Raw genomic sequence first — 15863 nt, forward strand, 5'->3', positions numbered from 1 at the left:
GAAGATCATGAGTAACAAATGTTGGGGTGTTTTTGTTAGAAGAATTTATGTACTTATCAAAGAGATTTAAGTTGTCACCTGAATAGAGATGTGCGCCTTTTATTTGGCAAAATGTCTGCTACTACCTTGAGTATCACGGCTTTTATACATGGGATAAACCCAGTTCAAACCAGTTCTTAGACAGCTTTGTTATCTCTTTACTCGATCTTGACACTTATGTAAATACTCCACTTCTCTCTCTAAAGGAATTCAACTGCCCACCCCCCTCACACTTGATAACATATTAAACACTTTGTCAGCAAAAAAACCTTTGCAGAGAAACTTGTATAGCTCAATACACACTTTAGTTCCTGATACATACATTTTAAATAAAACTTTCCAAACTGTTTTTTTTCTCATATTACCCCTTGTGAAAAGGAAAAATTAGGCACTAAATGTACATATATTTGGAGAAATTAAAATTTTTCATTTTCACTGCTTAATTCTAATGGAATCTAGGAAATACCTTTTGGAGTCAAAATGCTCACTACACACCTAGGGGTATTGGGGTACTTGGGAGAGATTGCTTTACAAATGTTGTTTTTTCTTCTCCTTTATCCTTTGTGAAAATGAAAAAAATTCTACAAATTACTGGAATTATTTTTTTTTTTTTCGTTTTCATGGCCTAATTTCAATAACTTCTGCAAAAGACCTGTGGGGTCTAAATGCTCACTATATCCCTTGAGAGATTCCTTGAGGGGTGGAGTTTCCCAAATGGCGTCACTTTTGTGGGGTTTTCACGGTTTAGTGCCTCAGGAGCTTTGCAAATGCGAGCTTGCACCCGAAAACCATTCAAGCAACATTTGAGCTCCAAGAGCCAAATTGTGCTCTTTCTGAGCCCTGCCATGTGCCCAAACAGCAGTTTACGACCACATATGGGGTATTGCCAAACTCTTGAGAAATTGATCACAAATTTTAGGAAGCTTTTTCTCCTTATATCCTTGTGGAAATTAAAAAATTCTACACTTTATTGGAAAAAGTGTTTTTTTCATTTTCACTGCCTGTATCGGTGTTTCACTGCGGTGTATCGGTGTTCTTGATGTCATAAACAGTCCTCACTCAGGATTTGGCAAACAATGCTTGTTGTTTTATTTTGTATTTGCTCAAAATAAGTACAACAAAAAAAAGCAGGTACATTAGGGGAGCTGCACCCCAATCCTCAGCTCATATTCTCTGAACTGAACCTGTCCCACCCTCCTCTGGGTGCACTTAAATACACAATATTCTTTTTCCCAGAATTCTACAGTCTTAAAGGGACACACACATTTGTGTTTACATTTCAAACACATACATATTATAAATAAACCACATATTATACATATTCCATACTTCATGTCTCCTTTTAAAAAGAAAAGGAGCTTACAATCTCTATACACATAACCAAATCATACAAAAGAAAAATACATATACTTTGTGTGGCTGCAGCTCTGCCTCACCTGGCATTAATCAAGTGCCTACTATATAAACCCACCACACCTTCCATTCAGGTTTGGTCACATGCAGGTAAGGTGCAGGTAATGCTCTGTTTTAGTGGGGAATGCTGAATCAGTTTGTAGAAATAATAGTGGACAGAGACAAAGGTTTGCTGGCCAGCAGGTGAAAGTGAGATACACATACACAGACATGCTAATTCAATATTCACCTCTCAAAACTGCCCAATTTAAAGAGACTCTGTCACCGCATTATAAGTGCCCTATGTCCTACATAAGGAGATGGGCGCTGTAATGTAGGTGACAGCAGTGCTTTTTATTTAGAAAAACTATCTATTTTTACCACATTAAGAGCGATTTTAGCTTTATGCTAATTCGTTTCTTAATGCCCAACTGGGCGTGTTTTTACGTTAGACCAAGTGGGCATTGTACAGAGGGGTGTATGACGCTGACCAATCTGTGGTACTTACAGATCACGCTATAAATGACAGGTTACAGCAAGATTACGCTTGCTCTGCTGTAAGTACCACAGAAACGTTACGGAAGTGCCGGGATTGTGAATAGACATCCCGTCCTGGCTGGAAGGAATGTCTATTCACTGTCTAAATACTTCAGTAACATTAATATGTCAGTATAAGACAGCACATAGCGAATAACGCAGTGTCACTATGTGCTGACTAAATGAATGGAGAGAAGTGCATGATGCTGATTGGTCAGCATCATACACTCCTCTGTTCAACGCCCACCTGTCTAAAGTAAAAACACGCCCACTTGGGCATTAAGAAACGAATTAGCATAAAGCTAAAATCGCTCCTAACGTGGTAAAAATAGATTGTTTTTCTAAATAAAAAGCACTGCTGTTACCTACAGTACAGCGCCCAAGTCCTTATGTAGGAGATAGGGCACTTATAATGTGGTGACAGAGTCTCTTTAAATGAATTCAGCAAAAAAAACTGTGTTTCAAAAATGCTCACTATACCCCCAGATTAATTCCTTAAGGGGTAAAGTTTTCCAAATGGAGTCACTTTTCGGGTGTTTCCACTGTTTTGGCCCCTCTAGGGCTTTGCAATTGCGACATAGCACCCAAAAACAATTACAGCAAAATTTGAGCTCCAAAATCCAAATGTACTCCTTCCTTTTTGAGCTCTGCTGTGTGTCCAATGAGCAGTTAATGAGAACATATGGGGTATTGCCGTGATTGTGAAAAATTTCTTTACAAATGTTGGGGTGCTCTTTTCTCCTTTATTCCTTATTGAAATTAAAAAAATCGGAGCTAAAATGAAATTTTGAGAACATTTACATTTTGATTTTCACAGCCTAATTTCAATATATTTAGCATAAAATTGCTCACTATACAAATTCCCTATATAAATTCCTTGAGGGTGTAATTTCCAAAATGGTTTATTTTTTTTTTTTTTTCTTATGTCTTGGCACCACAAGACCTCTTCAAACCTGACATGGTGCCTAAAATATATTCTAATCAAAAGGAGGCCCAAAAATCCACAAGGTGCTCGCTAAATCCTATATTTCAGTCATGTAGCACACTAGGGCCACATTGGATATTTCTTAAAACTACAGAACCTGTGCAATAAATATTGAGTTGCTTTTCTCTGGTAAAACCTTCTATTTGTAAACAAATAGTAAATTATATTATATTATGGAAGAATTATTCATCATTATTTGTTTTTTGCATCATTATTTGCTTCCCCATTCATCATTGTATTTTACTATTTGTTTACATTTTATATGTGACGTAACAGTCAAACTTTGACCCGTTTTTTGGCTGTTTTTTTCAAAACATTGTCTGTATTAGTTACATCACCTGTATTTAAAGAGGTTTGTTTTCTATTGCTCTGTATTTTTGGCCTGATGATGACGACGCTGGTCCGGCGTTGAAACGCGTAGCCACTCATAATAAAACCTTTGTTTTTCATATATTCTCCTCATCTTTCTAAACCTCCTTACCAGCAGCGCCACTATGGTTCACAACTTATTTTACATTTTTCCCAAAAACATATTTTTTTCTCATCTACAATATTGCTGCAAAGGCATCGCACAATGGACATTAATATATTCTAAACAATATACCCAAATAAAGAATTGTTTACTATTAATTAATGTATTTGCATTTAATTTTCCTTCTATTGCAGAATAACCCAGCTAAACTCTCAGACCAACAGAACTCTGTGTGCAAGGGTCAAAATCCTTATCCTATCTATGCTGGAGTTAATGTCAGAGTGAATATCAGTGGAAAAGACTTTGCAGGTGTGGGATTTTTGAGTCACTTACACATTCTTCCTGGTTTAGAATATATTAGTTTAAACTGGTATTGTCCCAAAGTACTTAGAAATACATATTTGCCAACATTAATTTTTTTTTTCCAGGGACACTTATGGTGTGGCGTATTTGGTGGGTGTGTATTGTGGGCGTCTTTTATCTGGTAGGTGTGGCTAGTGGGCGTGTCTTTCCAGAATTTCTGCATACAAAAAAAACAAACAAAATTTCTGCACTACTATGGTGGACGGTATCTCTCTGGTTATCTGGTTGTTTACAGGCAGGTGATGTCTCACTTTATCACTAAGGCTAGGTGATATGTGCTGGCCACTAATGGCAGCACAAAAACCAGCGTAGATGGTGCCGCACTCAGTGACCCTTGTTGATGGTGCTCCACACTGCCGCCAGTAGATATTGCCACACACTGCTTCCCGTAGATATTGCCACACACTGATCCCCATAGATATTGCCCCACACTGCTCCCCGTAGATATTGCCACACACTGCTCCCTGTAGATATTGCCACACACTGCTCCTTGTAGATGATGCCACAGTGCCCCCTGTAGATGATGCCACAGTGCCCCCTGTAGATGATGCCACAGTGCCCCCTGTAGATGATGCCACAGTGCCCCCTGTAGATGATGCCACAGTGCCCCCTGTAGATGATGCCACAGTGCCCCCTGTAGATGATGCCACAGTGCCCGCTGTAGATGATGCCGCAGTGCCTCCTGTAGATAATTCCACATGGCCCCCTGGTAGCTTGTGCCACAGTGCCCTCTGTAGATAATAACACAATGCCCCCTGTAGATAGTGCCACACCACTCCCGTAGATGCCACACACAACTGCTGCATATGATGCCACACAGCCCTCTGTAGATAACGCCACACACTCCCCCTATAGATAGTGCCACATACTCCTCCTGTAGATAGTGACACCTACTCCCCTAATAGATAGTGCAACATACTCCCACTAAAGATACCCCCCCTATAGTTAGAGACATTGTGTCTCCCTCTGTAAGTGGAATCCCTGGCCAGGCGTTGGCAATAATCTGGCCGGGGATTCTGCTGCATGAGGTGCCCCTCCCTTATAAGGACAGGGAAGGCATGGGCTCATTCTATGAGCAGAATCTCCGGCCAGGCGTCGGCACCTCTTTGGCCGGGGATTCCGGCACACCAGGAGAAGCCCTGACTTCATTGTCCATATATGTAAAGTGACGTCGTCAGTGGCTCCCTCTATGGACGTAATGCCCGGCCAGGTGTCAGCAATGCTCTGGCCGGTGATGCTCTTTAAGGCCTTGTTCGCATAGTGCAGTTATTGGTCAGTAGATTTTATCAGTATTTGGAAGCGAAAATCAGGAGTGGTTGCAAAGAGGAGAAGTATAAATCTTTACACTGTATTTATCATTATCTTTTTTCCTGTTTTAGGCTATGGTCACAAGTATTAAGTCTTGTTTGCCAAAGGGATCTTATTTCTCTGTGCACAATGCAAATATATATAATTTTGACAATGTGATTTTCGTTTTTTTTTTTGTTTTTTTTTTTTATATAATCTTTCTCTCACTGGTAAAATTAACCTAGCCTAAAAATTCTAGACTGTTCATGTCTTTGACAGTGGGCAAACTTACAAAATCAGCAAGGGATCAAATACTTATTTCCTTCACTGTATATAGATGGTACAGAGGCAACTGAGATTTAGAGAGAGAGCCTGCAGAGGGGAAAACTGCTAAACAATGCAGAATACAAGTCATATACAGGTCCTTCTCAATGAATTAAAATATCATCAAAAACTTACATTTATTGAAACTCATATATTATATAGATTCATTACATGCAGAGTGATCTTTTTCCAGCATTTTTTTATTTTAATGTTGATGATTATGGCTAACAGTTAATGAAAACCTAACATTTAGTCTCTCAGAAAATGTTAATATTATATAAGCCCAATTAAAAAAATTATTCGGGACTCATGCATAATGCCACAGTCAGTTGCGACCGCGGCATTTAAATTGTTAGAATCGGGGGTGAGGCCTCCTCCGATGCACCATCAACCCCCCACGATGCAATCGGGGGGCTGATGGTCATCATGGCAGCCTGGGGGCACCTTAGCTATACAAAAAAAAGAAAGAATTGTTCAAAGATTCGCATGTACCCCAAAATGGTATCTGTAAAAACTACAGCTCGCCCTGCAAAATATAAGCTCTCACATTGCTATATTGAAGGAAAAATAAAAAAGTTATGGAGACACAACATTGGTAAACCAGAAAAAAAATAACATTTGGTATCGCTGTAATCATACCAACCTGTAGAATAAAGTGAACATGTAGTTTTTAAAAATGGTGTAATCGCTATTTTTTGCCCATTTCATCCCACAATTTTTTTTTCCGCTCTCCAGTACATTATGGGGTATAATAAATGGTGCCTAAACTACAATTTGTCCTGCAGAAAACAAGCTATCATACGGCTATGTCGACGTAAAAATTAAACCGTTATGGCTTTTGGAAGGTGGGGAGGAAAACACGAAAATTAAACAAATTAAATTGGCCTGGTCATTAAGGGGTTAATTGTGCGTTCTGTATTCCTATCTCACTGTTTTGTTACTTTACTAGAATGGTGTGAATTTACCCCCCATGAAGTTGGATTTCGGAAATATGGAGCATTTATTCGCACCGAAGATTTTGGTAGTGAGTTCTTTATGGGACATCTCATCCACAGGAGAAAAGAACCCAAGATTTGCTTTTTGCAAGGTAAGGACCTAGCCGTAGTGGTCACAATTGCAACCAGGCCCCAAAGCCAGGGGGCCCATGGCATCCCACACCACATCTATTCATAGTTACTATAGTAACTGGGGCCTGTGAGATAAACTACACGGGCCCCTGTTACTATAGTAACAGTATACTTACCCTCAGTGGCGGATTAGGTAGACCATAGGCCCTTGGGCCACTCTTCTCCATCGCCGCCCTGCCACGCCGTAACTATTGCTAACACTACCTTTTTGCGCAAGCATTAACAAATGGGTGTTATGATTCCCCTTTCACAGGGCTGTGTCCCTACATACTGACCGTCCCCAACCATCGCTGACAGTATCACACTGTGCAGGGACACATCCTCCTGACATGGGGAATGGTAACACCAATTTTTCTCTCAGTCCTGGACTGCACAAAGACTTTATGTGGAATACAAGGATTTCCTGTAATAAACATGGAGAGGTGACAGATTCTCTATAAATTCAGTAGAGAAACAAAACCAAAATGCACGGCGCCACATAGTGCAGGTAAATCCAAGGTGATACAAATAGGTGAAAACGATAGTATGCTCACCTATATTAGTTGTACTCAAAAAATGGCCAAACGGATATAGATAAGTAGTAGGTCCAATGTGTTCTTCTGCCAAGATCCAAACCGGTTAACCAAGGGGTTACCGCAATGAAATAGGGTATTTCTATGTGAAAAAAAAACGGATCATAAACGGCGCTGCCACATTAAAGATCAAAATGAACACGGAAGGTTTAGGCAACGTGAACTTAAAGCAATAAATTTTATGATCATAATGATTACGGCTACGCATTTCGACGCTGGACCAGCGTCTTTCTCAGGCAAGGTATACAACAATCAGTTCAGCTCCTTAAATACTTTCAAATATTTTAAAAAAAAGCTGCCAAGGCAAAAAAGGTCCAAGTGCAGCCGTGACGTCATTAACTGAATAAAACCACAATGGATAGTTAATTAAAACATTCTAAACCATTAAAGTAAGAAGATAAAACATTAACAAGAAGTGTGTATAAATTAAAGAAATATGTAAGTAGAAAATATGAAATAAAGGAAATAAAAAACTGTTAAAAAACAATACATCATAGAAACATTTACATTGACAATGAAAGTATCCTGGAAAGTACTCCAGATCGTCGATGAGATAGTTTTAGTTTGGGAAAAAAAAGTCTATAAGAAATTACTTTACATCAGAAAAAGGTCGGCCGGTTACTCCGAAATGCATCAAAATAGCTAACGCACCGCTGATTGCACAGGTACACAGGCGGCACCAGAAAGCGTCCCTGGAGTCAAGGCAACCAGGAGCAGCTTCAGAAACCGAAGAGGGTCAAAGGAAAGGAAAAAGGATGAGCAAAAGACACACTGCAAGAATGGTAAGTAACAATGGGATTAGTACAACAGATTAAGATGTACTTTAAATTTATGTAAAATCTTTGTCTACGATGTACACTGTAGCACTATACCCAGGAGGTTTAAATGACATCTCTGAATCATCACTTGACCAATATGTGCATGCCCTTATTGATGCAATTGGTGATATTGCTGTACACTGTACATCGTAGACAAAGATTTTACATAAATTTAAAGTAAATCTTAATCTGTTGTACCATTGTTACTTACCATTCTTGCAGTGTGTCTTTTGCTCATCCTTTTTCCTTTCCTTTGACCCTCTTCGGCTTCCGTAGTATAGATTCCACGCTAGCAGGGAGAACACAACACCACGCAGCTCTACACTAACCTCCCCACACAAAACGTCTCGGTCACACATACCTTTTGACGCAGACCAAAGTCAGTGCCTTCTCATCGCACCTGCGGCTCGTCACTGACCTGGTTGAGTTCACATTACGGCCCCGAATAAGAAATACCCTAAACGGATACAATTACCCGCTAAACGGGTCACCATCTCTCAGCACCCTAGATCCTTGTGTGCTATCTAACAGCATCTTGTTGTTCTCAGATTTCTCTAACCTATGATACTATGGGCCATAACTCTTACCCCTGCGAAATGTAAATCCTAACAACATCTTGAGGGGTCCCATTACATATTGCTTCTCATTGTCATGTGGTTTCAGCAGTTCAGAGTCTTTCATGCTGTGCGATACTTTGTGCATATAATGGATAAGTTCTTGGAAAAACGTTCCCTACCTGCCTCTAGACAAACCAGAAAATTTCTGATGTCTGGACCCTGTGACAGAAAAGTCTTCCAAAACATCTCTAAGATCTGCTAAAAACACTCTGAAACCGACATCGTCTGACTTATGTCCATCTCTGTTTGACTCACAAATTGTTGACTTTCCCATTATACCAGTTTACTAGCTCCTGTCTAGCTTGATGTTGCCACAGCTACTACTGGGGCTCAAGAGGTATCCAATATACTACTGTCGTTGCTGGATAAAAGATTAGATCTACTCCATTCCATTAATTCAGCACTAGCTCAGATCACAAACAATACCCAAAGAATTGGGGAAATGGAAACCAGGATCAATGACTGCGAATCTTCTAACACTACTCTTAACCACGTTACCTCACAACACTCTGATCACATCCGTCAACTGCAAGAGAAAATTGATGACTTGGAGAACCGTAGCAGACGCAACAATTTGCGATTTATAGTCATTCCGGAATCGTAAAGGGGTGAGGCTCTTTCAACATTCCTCACTCTCTCCTTGCCAACCACATTACATATCCAAATTGATAATTCTACAATGGCCATCGAAAGAGCAAATAGGCTGGGTCCAGATAAACAGGACTAATCACCAAGACCGAGGCCAGTCATTGCTAGTTTCTCACACTACCAGACCAAAGAAAACATACTCCGGGCTTATCAGAAGTTTAGAGAGCTTATGATTCACGACCAGAAAATCTTGATCTTTCTGGACTTTTCCTCGTCCATTTCACAGAAATGGACGGCATTCTCGACTGTGTGTCATTACTTACATGAACTGAAAATAGAATGAAAAGGAGACACGGTGCCACATAGTGCAAATAAAAGCAGATTGAGACTGGAGCGCAAACTTGAGGATAAAAGTATGCTCACCTTGTATTGTAGACACTAGTAAGTGTCACAAAAGCGAATGAAGCTGCTGTCAGGTTGTTACACAAAACAAACCAAGTTTGTTGTCAAATTTGAGACTTGTAGGAGAGAAACAAAGACCACCGGCGCTGCTATAATGGATGATAGATGATAAAAGAATCCAAGGCTTAGACAGGCATCAAGGAAAGATATTTATTTGTCAGAGGCTACGCGTTTCAACACCGAACCGGTGTCTTCATCAGGCCAATACAGACTGTGCGGTTCATGCACATTTATACACAAAGGGAACAGAAAAACCGCCAAAAGACAGGTCAAAGGTCAACAAAACACAAACAATTACATAATGCATTTATATTAAAAATACACATACATATATACATATAAGAGAGTTAGAATTACAGATGGTTTATTGACAACCATCTGTGATTCTAACTCTCTTATATGTATATATGTATGTGTATTTTTATATAAATGTCTTGCTGGATCCCCTCTATTCTCCGCAGTTCGAAAAGTTGACATACTGCCTATAGCCTTCTCGGATCATAGCCTCACCACTATCATACAAGAGGTTCCTCCTCCACAGTCCCTCAGTAGAATATGGAAATTCTCAACGTATTTATTATCCTCGACAACTGTTAAATATTATCTCCAAGATAACTGGGCTAATTTTGTCGATGATGATATTGAACATGTCGACGACACATCTCTCTTTTGGTCGACATTGAAGGCCATCATGAGAGGACACATAATGGGATATGTAGCGCTTCAGTGTAAAAGACATTTAAACACGGAAGAAAGAGAAGGAGCATACGGGCCTATACAATAAAATATATCTTTATTAACACTTAAATACACACAATGTAGTTAAAAAAGGTACAATAGGACAAAAGGACACTATTACAATTCCAGTGAAAAGCACGTAATGGCAGACTGTTTATTAATACATGTAGATAGTATCTGGGACGCAGAGCATGCAACTATAGAGGGGTTTCCCTTGAGGAAGCACAACTGCGAAACGCGCATTGGGGTCCTGTGCATGACTGCCAGACTATGTTACCAACCATTTATGGGTAAGAGACTCTTTCTGTAATAGAGGAATAAACTTTTGGCTCTATTTGCTTTTTTAGTAACTTATCTATTTCTAGCAATCTAGTTTTTTCCTTGCACACTGCTATGCATTATTGACATTGTCATGATTGGATAACTAGTGCCTTTACACTAATACTAGCCATACTCTATAGTTACATACGCTGAGTCTCAGATACTATCTACATGTATTACTAAACAGTCTGCCATTACGTGCTTTTCACTGGAATTGTAATAGTGTCCTTTTGTCCTATTGTACCTTTTTTAACTACATTGTGTGTATTTAAGTGTTAATAAAGATATATTTTATTGTATAGGCCCGTATGGTCCTTCTCTTTCTTCCGTGTTTAAATGCTTACATAGGAGTGCCTTTATCGTTACCCGGGGAGCATGCTTTACTTTATAGCAGTTAGCCCCTCTTTTTGAATTTGCTGTAGGAGTCTTTTGTCTATATAACAGTGTAAAAAACATATAGAATCCTTCCAAAAGCTTCACACGGACCTTACAATGCACAACTATCCCATATTGATCACCCTACTGAGGAAAATAAAACCCACCTCTCGGAGACCAAAACTATCCTTAACACTTACCTCCAATCATAAACCCCATGGCAATTATCGGCGGTTCACAACAAATACTATCGTCAGGGCAACAGGGTGGGCTTGGTCTTAGCCAAAATGACACAACCTCATAGAAAAATACAAACCATACTCCGACTTCCTGATCCCTCCACGACTACATTTGTCTCTTCCACTACCAATATTTTGAAAGTCTTTCATGATTATTTTGAAAACGTATACAGGGCCTCCCCTTCTGACCCGAACGAGCTTAAAACTTTTTTAGAATTATTGTTGCTACCCTCCCTTGTAGACGAACATCGCAACATCCTTGAGGCAGAGGTGACCGATACCGAGATCGCAGTGGCCCTGTCCCAATCACACAATAACGAAACACCAGGTCTTGATGGACTACCCAAAGAATATTACTCAATGCTTGCCCCAGAACTAACCCCACATCTTATCCAACTATATAATGATATCTAAAGGTCGGGGCTGTATCCGGATCGCTTTACTGAGGCACGAACAATATTAATCCCCAAACCCAACAAGGACCCCCACTCTCCCACAGTCCTATAGACCTATTGCATTATTATCAAGATTACAAACTCCTGACAAAGATCCTAGCCTTTAGGCTGCAGGGCCTACTGCCGTCTATCATATCCAATACATAAAAAGGATTCTTACAGGGGAGACACTCGGTTCTGGAATGTCAAGATGGTGATAGCAGCCACAGTACAAGCCCTGGATAGATCACACCCACCCTCTAGGTTATTGAGCTTAGACGCAGAAAAGGCCTTTGACAAAATGTACTGGGCCTTCCTCTATGTGAATTTAATATCATGTGTATTTGGTACGACTTCTTTAAACTTTATCCTACTCACTCACACGCAACCACATCTCTCACAATCAATAGTTAAAACACACCACTCATCAATATTTTCAGGGTAGTAAGACAGGGCTGTCCACTCTCGCCGCTTCTGTTCTACATATGTTACTATCTGTGGATATGTGGACACACTGGGCCGTACCGGCATAGCAGCTGGCCAAACAGGGTACAAGGTCAATGTCTATTGTTCGGATAAAGGTACCTGTGGCAATTCAAGCAATAGTGATGGTTTAGGCACAGATGGAACTCTGGCAGCAGGCAGACAACAGGTGCGGAGAAACACAGCGGGTGTAGTAGGCGACGCAACACGACTCCAACTCAGTATAGCACAGGAGCATGAGAAACAGGATACAGGTAGCAGGAATGGGAACACTACAAATGGTTCCTTGAGTGTTTTTCAGTTCCAAAGACAGACACGGGTAGATACAAACACGCTCAGGCAATGCAGGGAGGGGCAGAGCCAGGGTGATCTGGGAGAAATCCGCTCAATCACACACATGTGTGCGCTCTCGCTCCTTAAGGCTGGACTGCCCTCACGAGCACACCCTATTGTTCACTGCGGAACAAAACGGCCGCATGTGAAGACATCTCGAGAGAGAAGGGCGTCTACAGGATGGGAGGAGTTCGTGGTCAGCGACCACGGACGTTACAACTCATCTATAGACCCACTTCTCCATCACCTATTACAAACCTCAGTTTACACTAGCATACAAATAGGCACTGACACTTTGAATGTCATGGCTTTTGCGGATGATATCCTTGTAGCGATCACAAATCATAGAAGTTTCTTAAACAACTCCTTTCTGACATCTCATATCTAGGCAGAATCTCAGGATTCAGAATCAAGGTTGACAAATCCGAGGCTCCCATATTAAAGGGACCCCATAAACCCACTTGGTTACAAGACATTTTGATAAAGTGGCAACCATCTGCCTTAAAATATCTGGGAGTCCTCATAACACGATTGCCCTCCCAACTATACTCCACGAATATGGTCCCTTATATGAGGGCCTAGAAGGACTCCTTGCTCCTTTGGACAAAGAACTCACACTTTCCTTTGTGTTTGTTTGCATGTTTATTATTGAAAACTTTAATAAAACCATTTAAAAAAAAATATTGACCGGTTCGCGTTCATAAAGATTAATCATAGTAGATCTTCTAGGATTATTATTTATGGACATTTATATCTGTCATTTTTGATTACTTTATATATCATATTTTGGATGTAGGACACCTTCTCAAGATGATCGAGATCCCCAAATTGTTGTACGTTTTCCAAACCCTTCCAACATACTTAACTGCATGGGATGAACGTAAACTGAATTTCCTATTTCGCACTCATGGAGGTTTGAACTTCTCAAATGTTTGAGCCTTAAGCCTTGCATCACTGACTTGTATAATATCAGATTGGTTGAAAGCCTCCTCATTATATGCAAACTACTCAATTGAGCAGAATTTTACCTAAACTCTTAGGCCTCATGCAAACGAGCGTGAATCACGTCCGTGTGACGGCCGTTAAGACAACGGCCATCACACGGACTCATTCATTTCAATAGGGCCATTCACATAACCGTTGTTTCAACGGAGTGTGTGAACGATCCATTGAAAAATAGGACATGTCCTATTTTACTGCATGTCACGCATCCCTCCATAAACTGTAGTCTGTGGGGGATCCGTGACCGCGTCCTGCATGGGTCCACCTCGGACGTGGAAAACGGAAGTTTTTCACACCCGAGGTGGGCTACGCTCGTGTGAAGGAACCCTTAATCTGTCTGCCATGTTCCACATTTGGCACAAGGGGTGACTACATTCAATCCTACAGCTGATTCATTTGTCTGCAAAAAACCAAAACCTTACCCTTGAGGAGTCTAGACTCCATTACCCTTCATTACATATTCCATTGTTTATATAGTATCAGGCCAGAAGTTATGTTACCTCTGTTATATTAAAACTTTCCCCGGATGAGTGGAACCCAATATTGCACAAATTATTCATTAACTTCACTTCTCCTAGAGGATATATTTCACAACTGTATAAAATGTTTTTGCCTGAATTAGACTATCGACTACGACCCGCTGGAATGTTACGATGGCAAATGATATCCCTTCCCTAGATATTGGTACCATATTACAGGCTTTAGATTATTCCAATAGAACTTTACCTTCCGCTAGATATACAGAGCTGGTGTTGCGTATCATACACAGATCCTATATTTCCCCTCACAGAGGTTTTCTAATGGGGATGAATTCCTCGCTGGAATGTCCTAAATGTGGTCAGGCTGAAGCGGATTATTCAATTGCTTATGGTCGTGTTTCATCAGTTCATACATTTTGGACCTCGTTCCAAACATCTAGCAGATTTTGTACCCCCTGATCCAGCCTGGGGTATTTTTGGGTGGATTGACCCTTCTAAGCACTATTGTTCAAGAGAGAAGCATAAGCTTCTATATTGCGTTGCTGCTGCACAAAAATCTATTCTACGATTTTGCCCTGCACCCCAAATTATTCCTGGAAAATTTGTTCTTTTTATTTCAAATGGACTGGGTAGGAGCACAATACACAAAGAAAAAAAGAGAGTAAAATTACTGTTCACCATTTGGGCACCATTTATTAAGATCCTACCGGCCTCGATACAGTCCAAAATTAAGCGTCACTTCTGCCTTACCACATGGTACTTGGTAAGAGAAATAGCGGGTAGCCCCCTTGTGGACTGTTGATGTGCTGCTTCTATCCTCCACTCTGCCCTTAAGACCCACTGGCATTAGATGATTAGATGTTTTACGTTGATTCTTACTGTCTCTGAAGTATTGTTTGATTTTTAACCATGATATGTCCTGATTGATATAGCTTGTGTAACTGAGATTACCTCTGACTATTCCTTAATTCTAAATTTTTTGTTTGTTTGTCATTAACTTTGCTGTGAAACACTTTGGTATTTATCTGCTAAATCGATCTCATAATGTACCTGTTTCATTGTCTCTTCCATGAGATATATTAATGTTTCACATGATAAGACACAACAACATTTCATTTGAATATTTTTATTCTTTAAAACTTTATTAAAAACACTTGGAAAAAAAACACAGGTTAATGTCGAATAAATAATAATTATAGTAGATCTATGATTAATATTTATGAACATTTCTATCTGTCATTTTTGATAAATTACTTTTTTTAGATCAAATTTTGTAAACGTATAGCGTTTCCACATTTATGGAAGTATGGATATAGATTCCCTAATTCTTCTGAATTCCATAGACTAATTTAACTGTTAGAACTAAGAGATTACTTCACTTGTAAAGATGTACATTAATCCACCTTAAATGTTGATGAACGAAATGATTGCCATGCATTCAGAGGCGTAGCTAGGGGTTTAGCACAGGGGGGGCAAAACTTCTGAGTGCGCCCCCCTAATGCATGTTTACAAGTAAAGAGGCTGGTATATACAGGGATGTGGGGGTTATATACAGGGATGATATATAGCGGCTACGCTTGCTGTATAGATTTATACGGCGTAAAACTACCGCTCCCAGCGTGACCTGAACAATGGTAAGGATATGCTGGGAGTTGCTGTTTCACAAAAAAAAAATCATACACTCCCATCATCTTGCTGCAGATTATACTGTGACTACAATACTGGTTAGAGGCAGAATAAACATTTACATTAAGTGACTCACCGGTGACGTCTTTTCAGATTCTAGTTGTTCTTTTTTTCTTTGCTTCTCCACCTCTATGATGACTTCTCCCGGACACAGCCCATTTCTGCAGTTTACCGCTCAGATTACGTCAGC

General features: G+C 40.1%; 1 protein-coding gene across 1 annotated transcript in view; it reads left to right on the top strand.

Annotated features, from left to right (window-relative positions):
- Positions 1-15863, top strand: part of PLA2G4F (phospholipase A2 group IVF) — a 632963-nt gene that overhangs the window by 367551 nt on the left and 249549 nt on the right. Inside the window, exons 14-15 of the mRNA XM_075844320.1 lie at positions 3620-3734; positions 6349-6486. Of these exons, the coding sequence (XP_075700435.1) occupies positions 3620-3734; positions 6349-6486 (253 nt within the window). The remainder of the gene's footprint in view (positions 1-3619; positions 3735-6348; positions 6487-15863) is intronic.

This window comes from Rhinoderma darwinii, chromosome 12 (genome assembly GCF_050947455.1).
Source record: "Rhinoderma darwinii isolate aRhiDar2 chromosome 12, aRhiDar2.hap1, whole genome shotgun sequence".
NCBI classification, from domain to species: domain Eukaryota; kingdom Metazoa; phylum Chordata; class Amphibia; order Anura; family Rhinodermatidae; genus Rhinoderma; species Rhinoderma darwinii.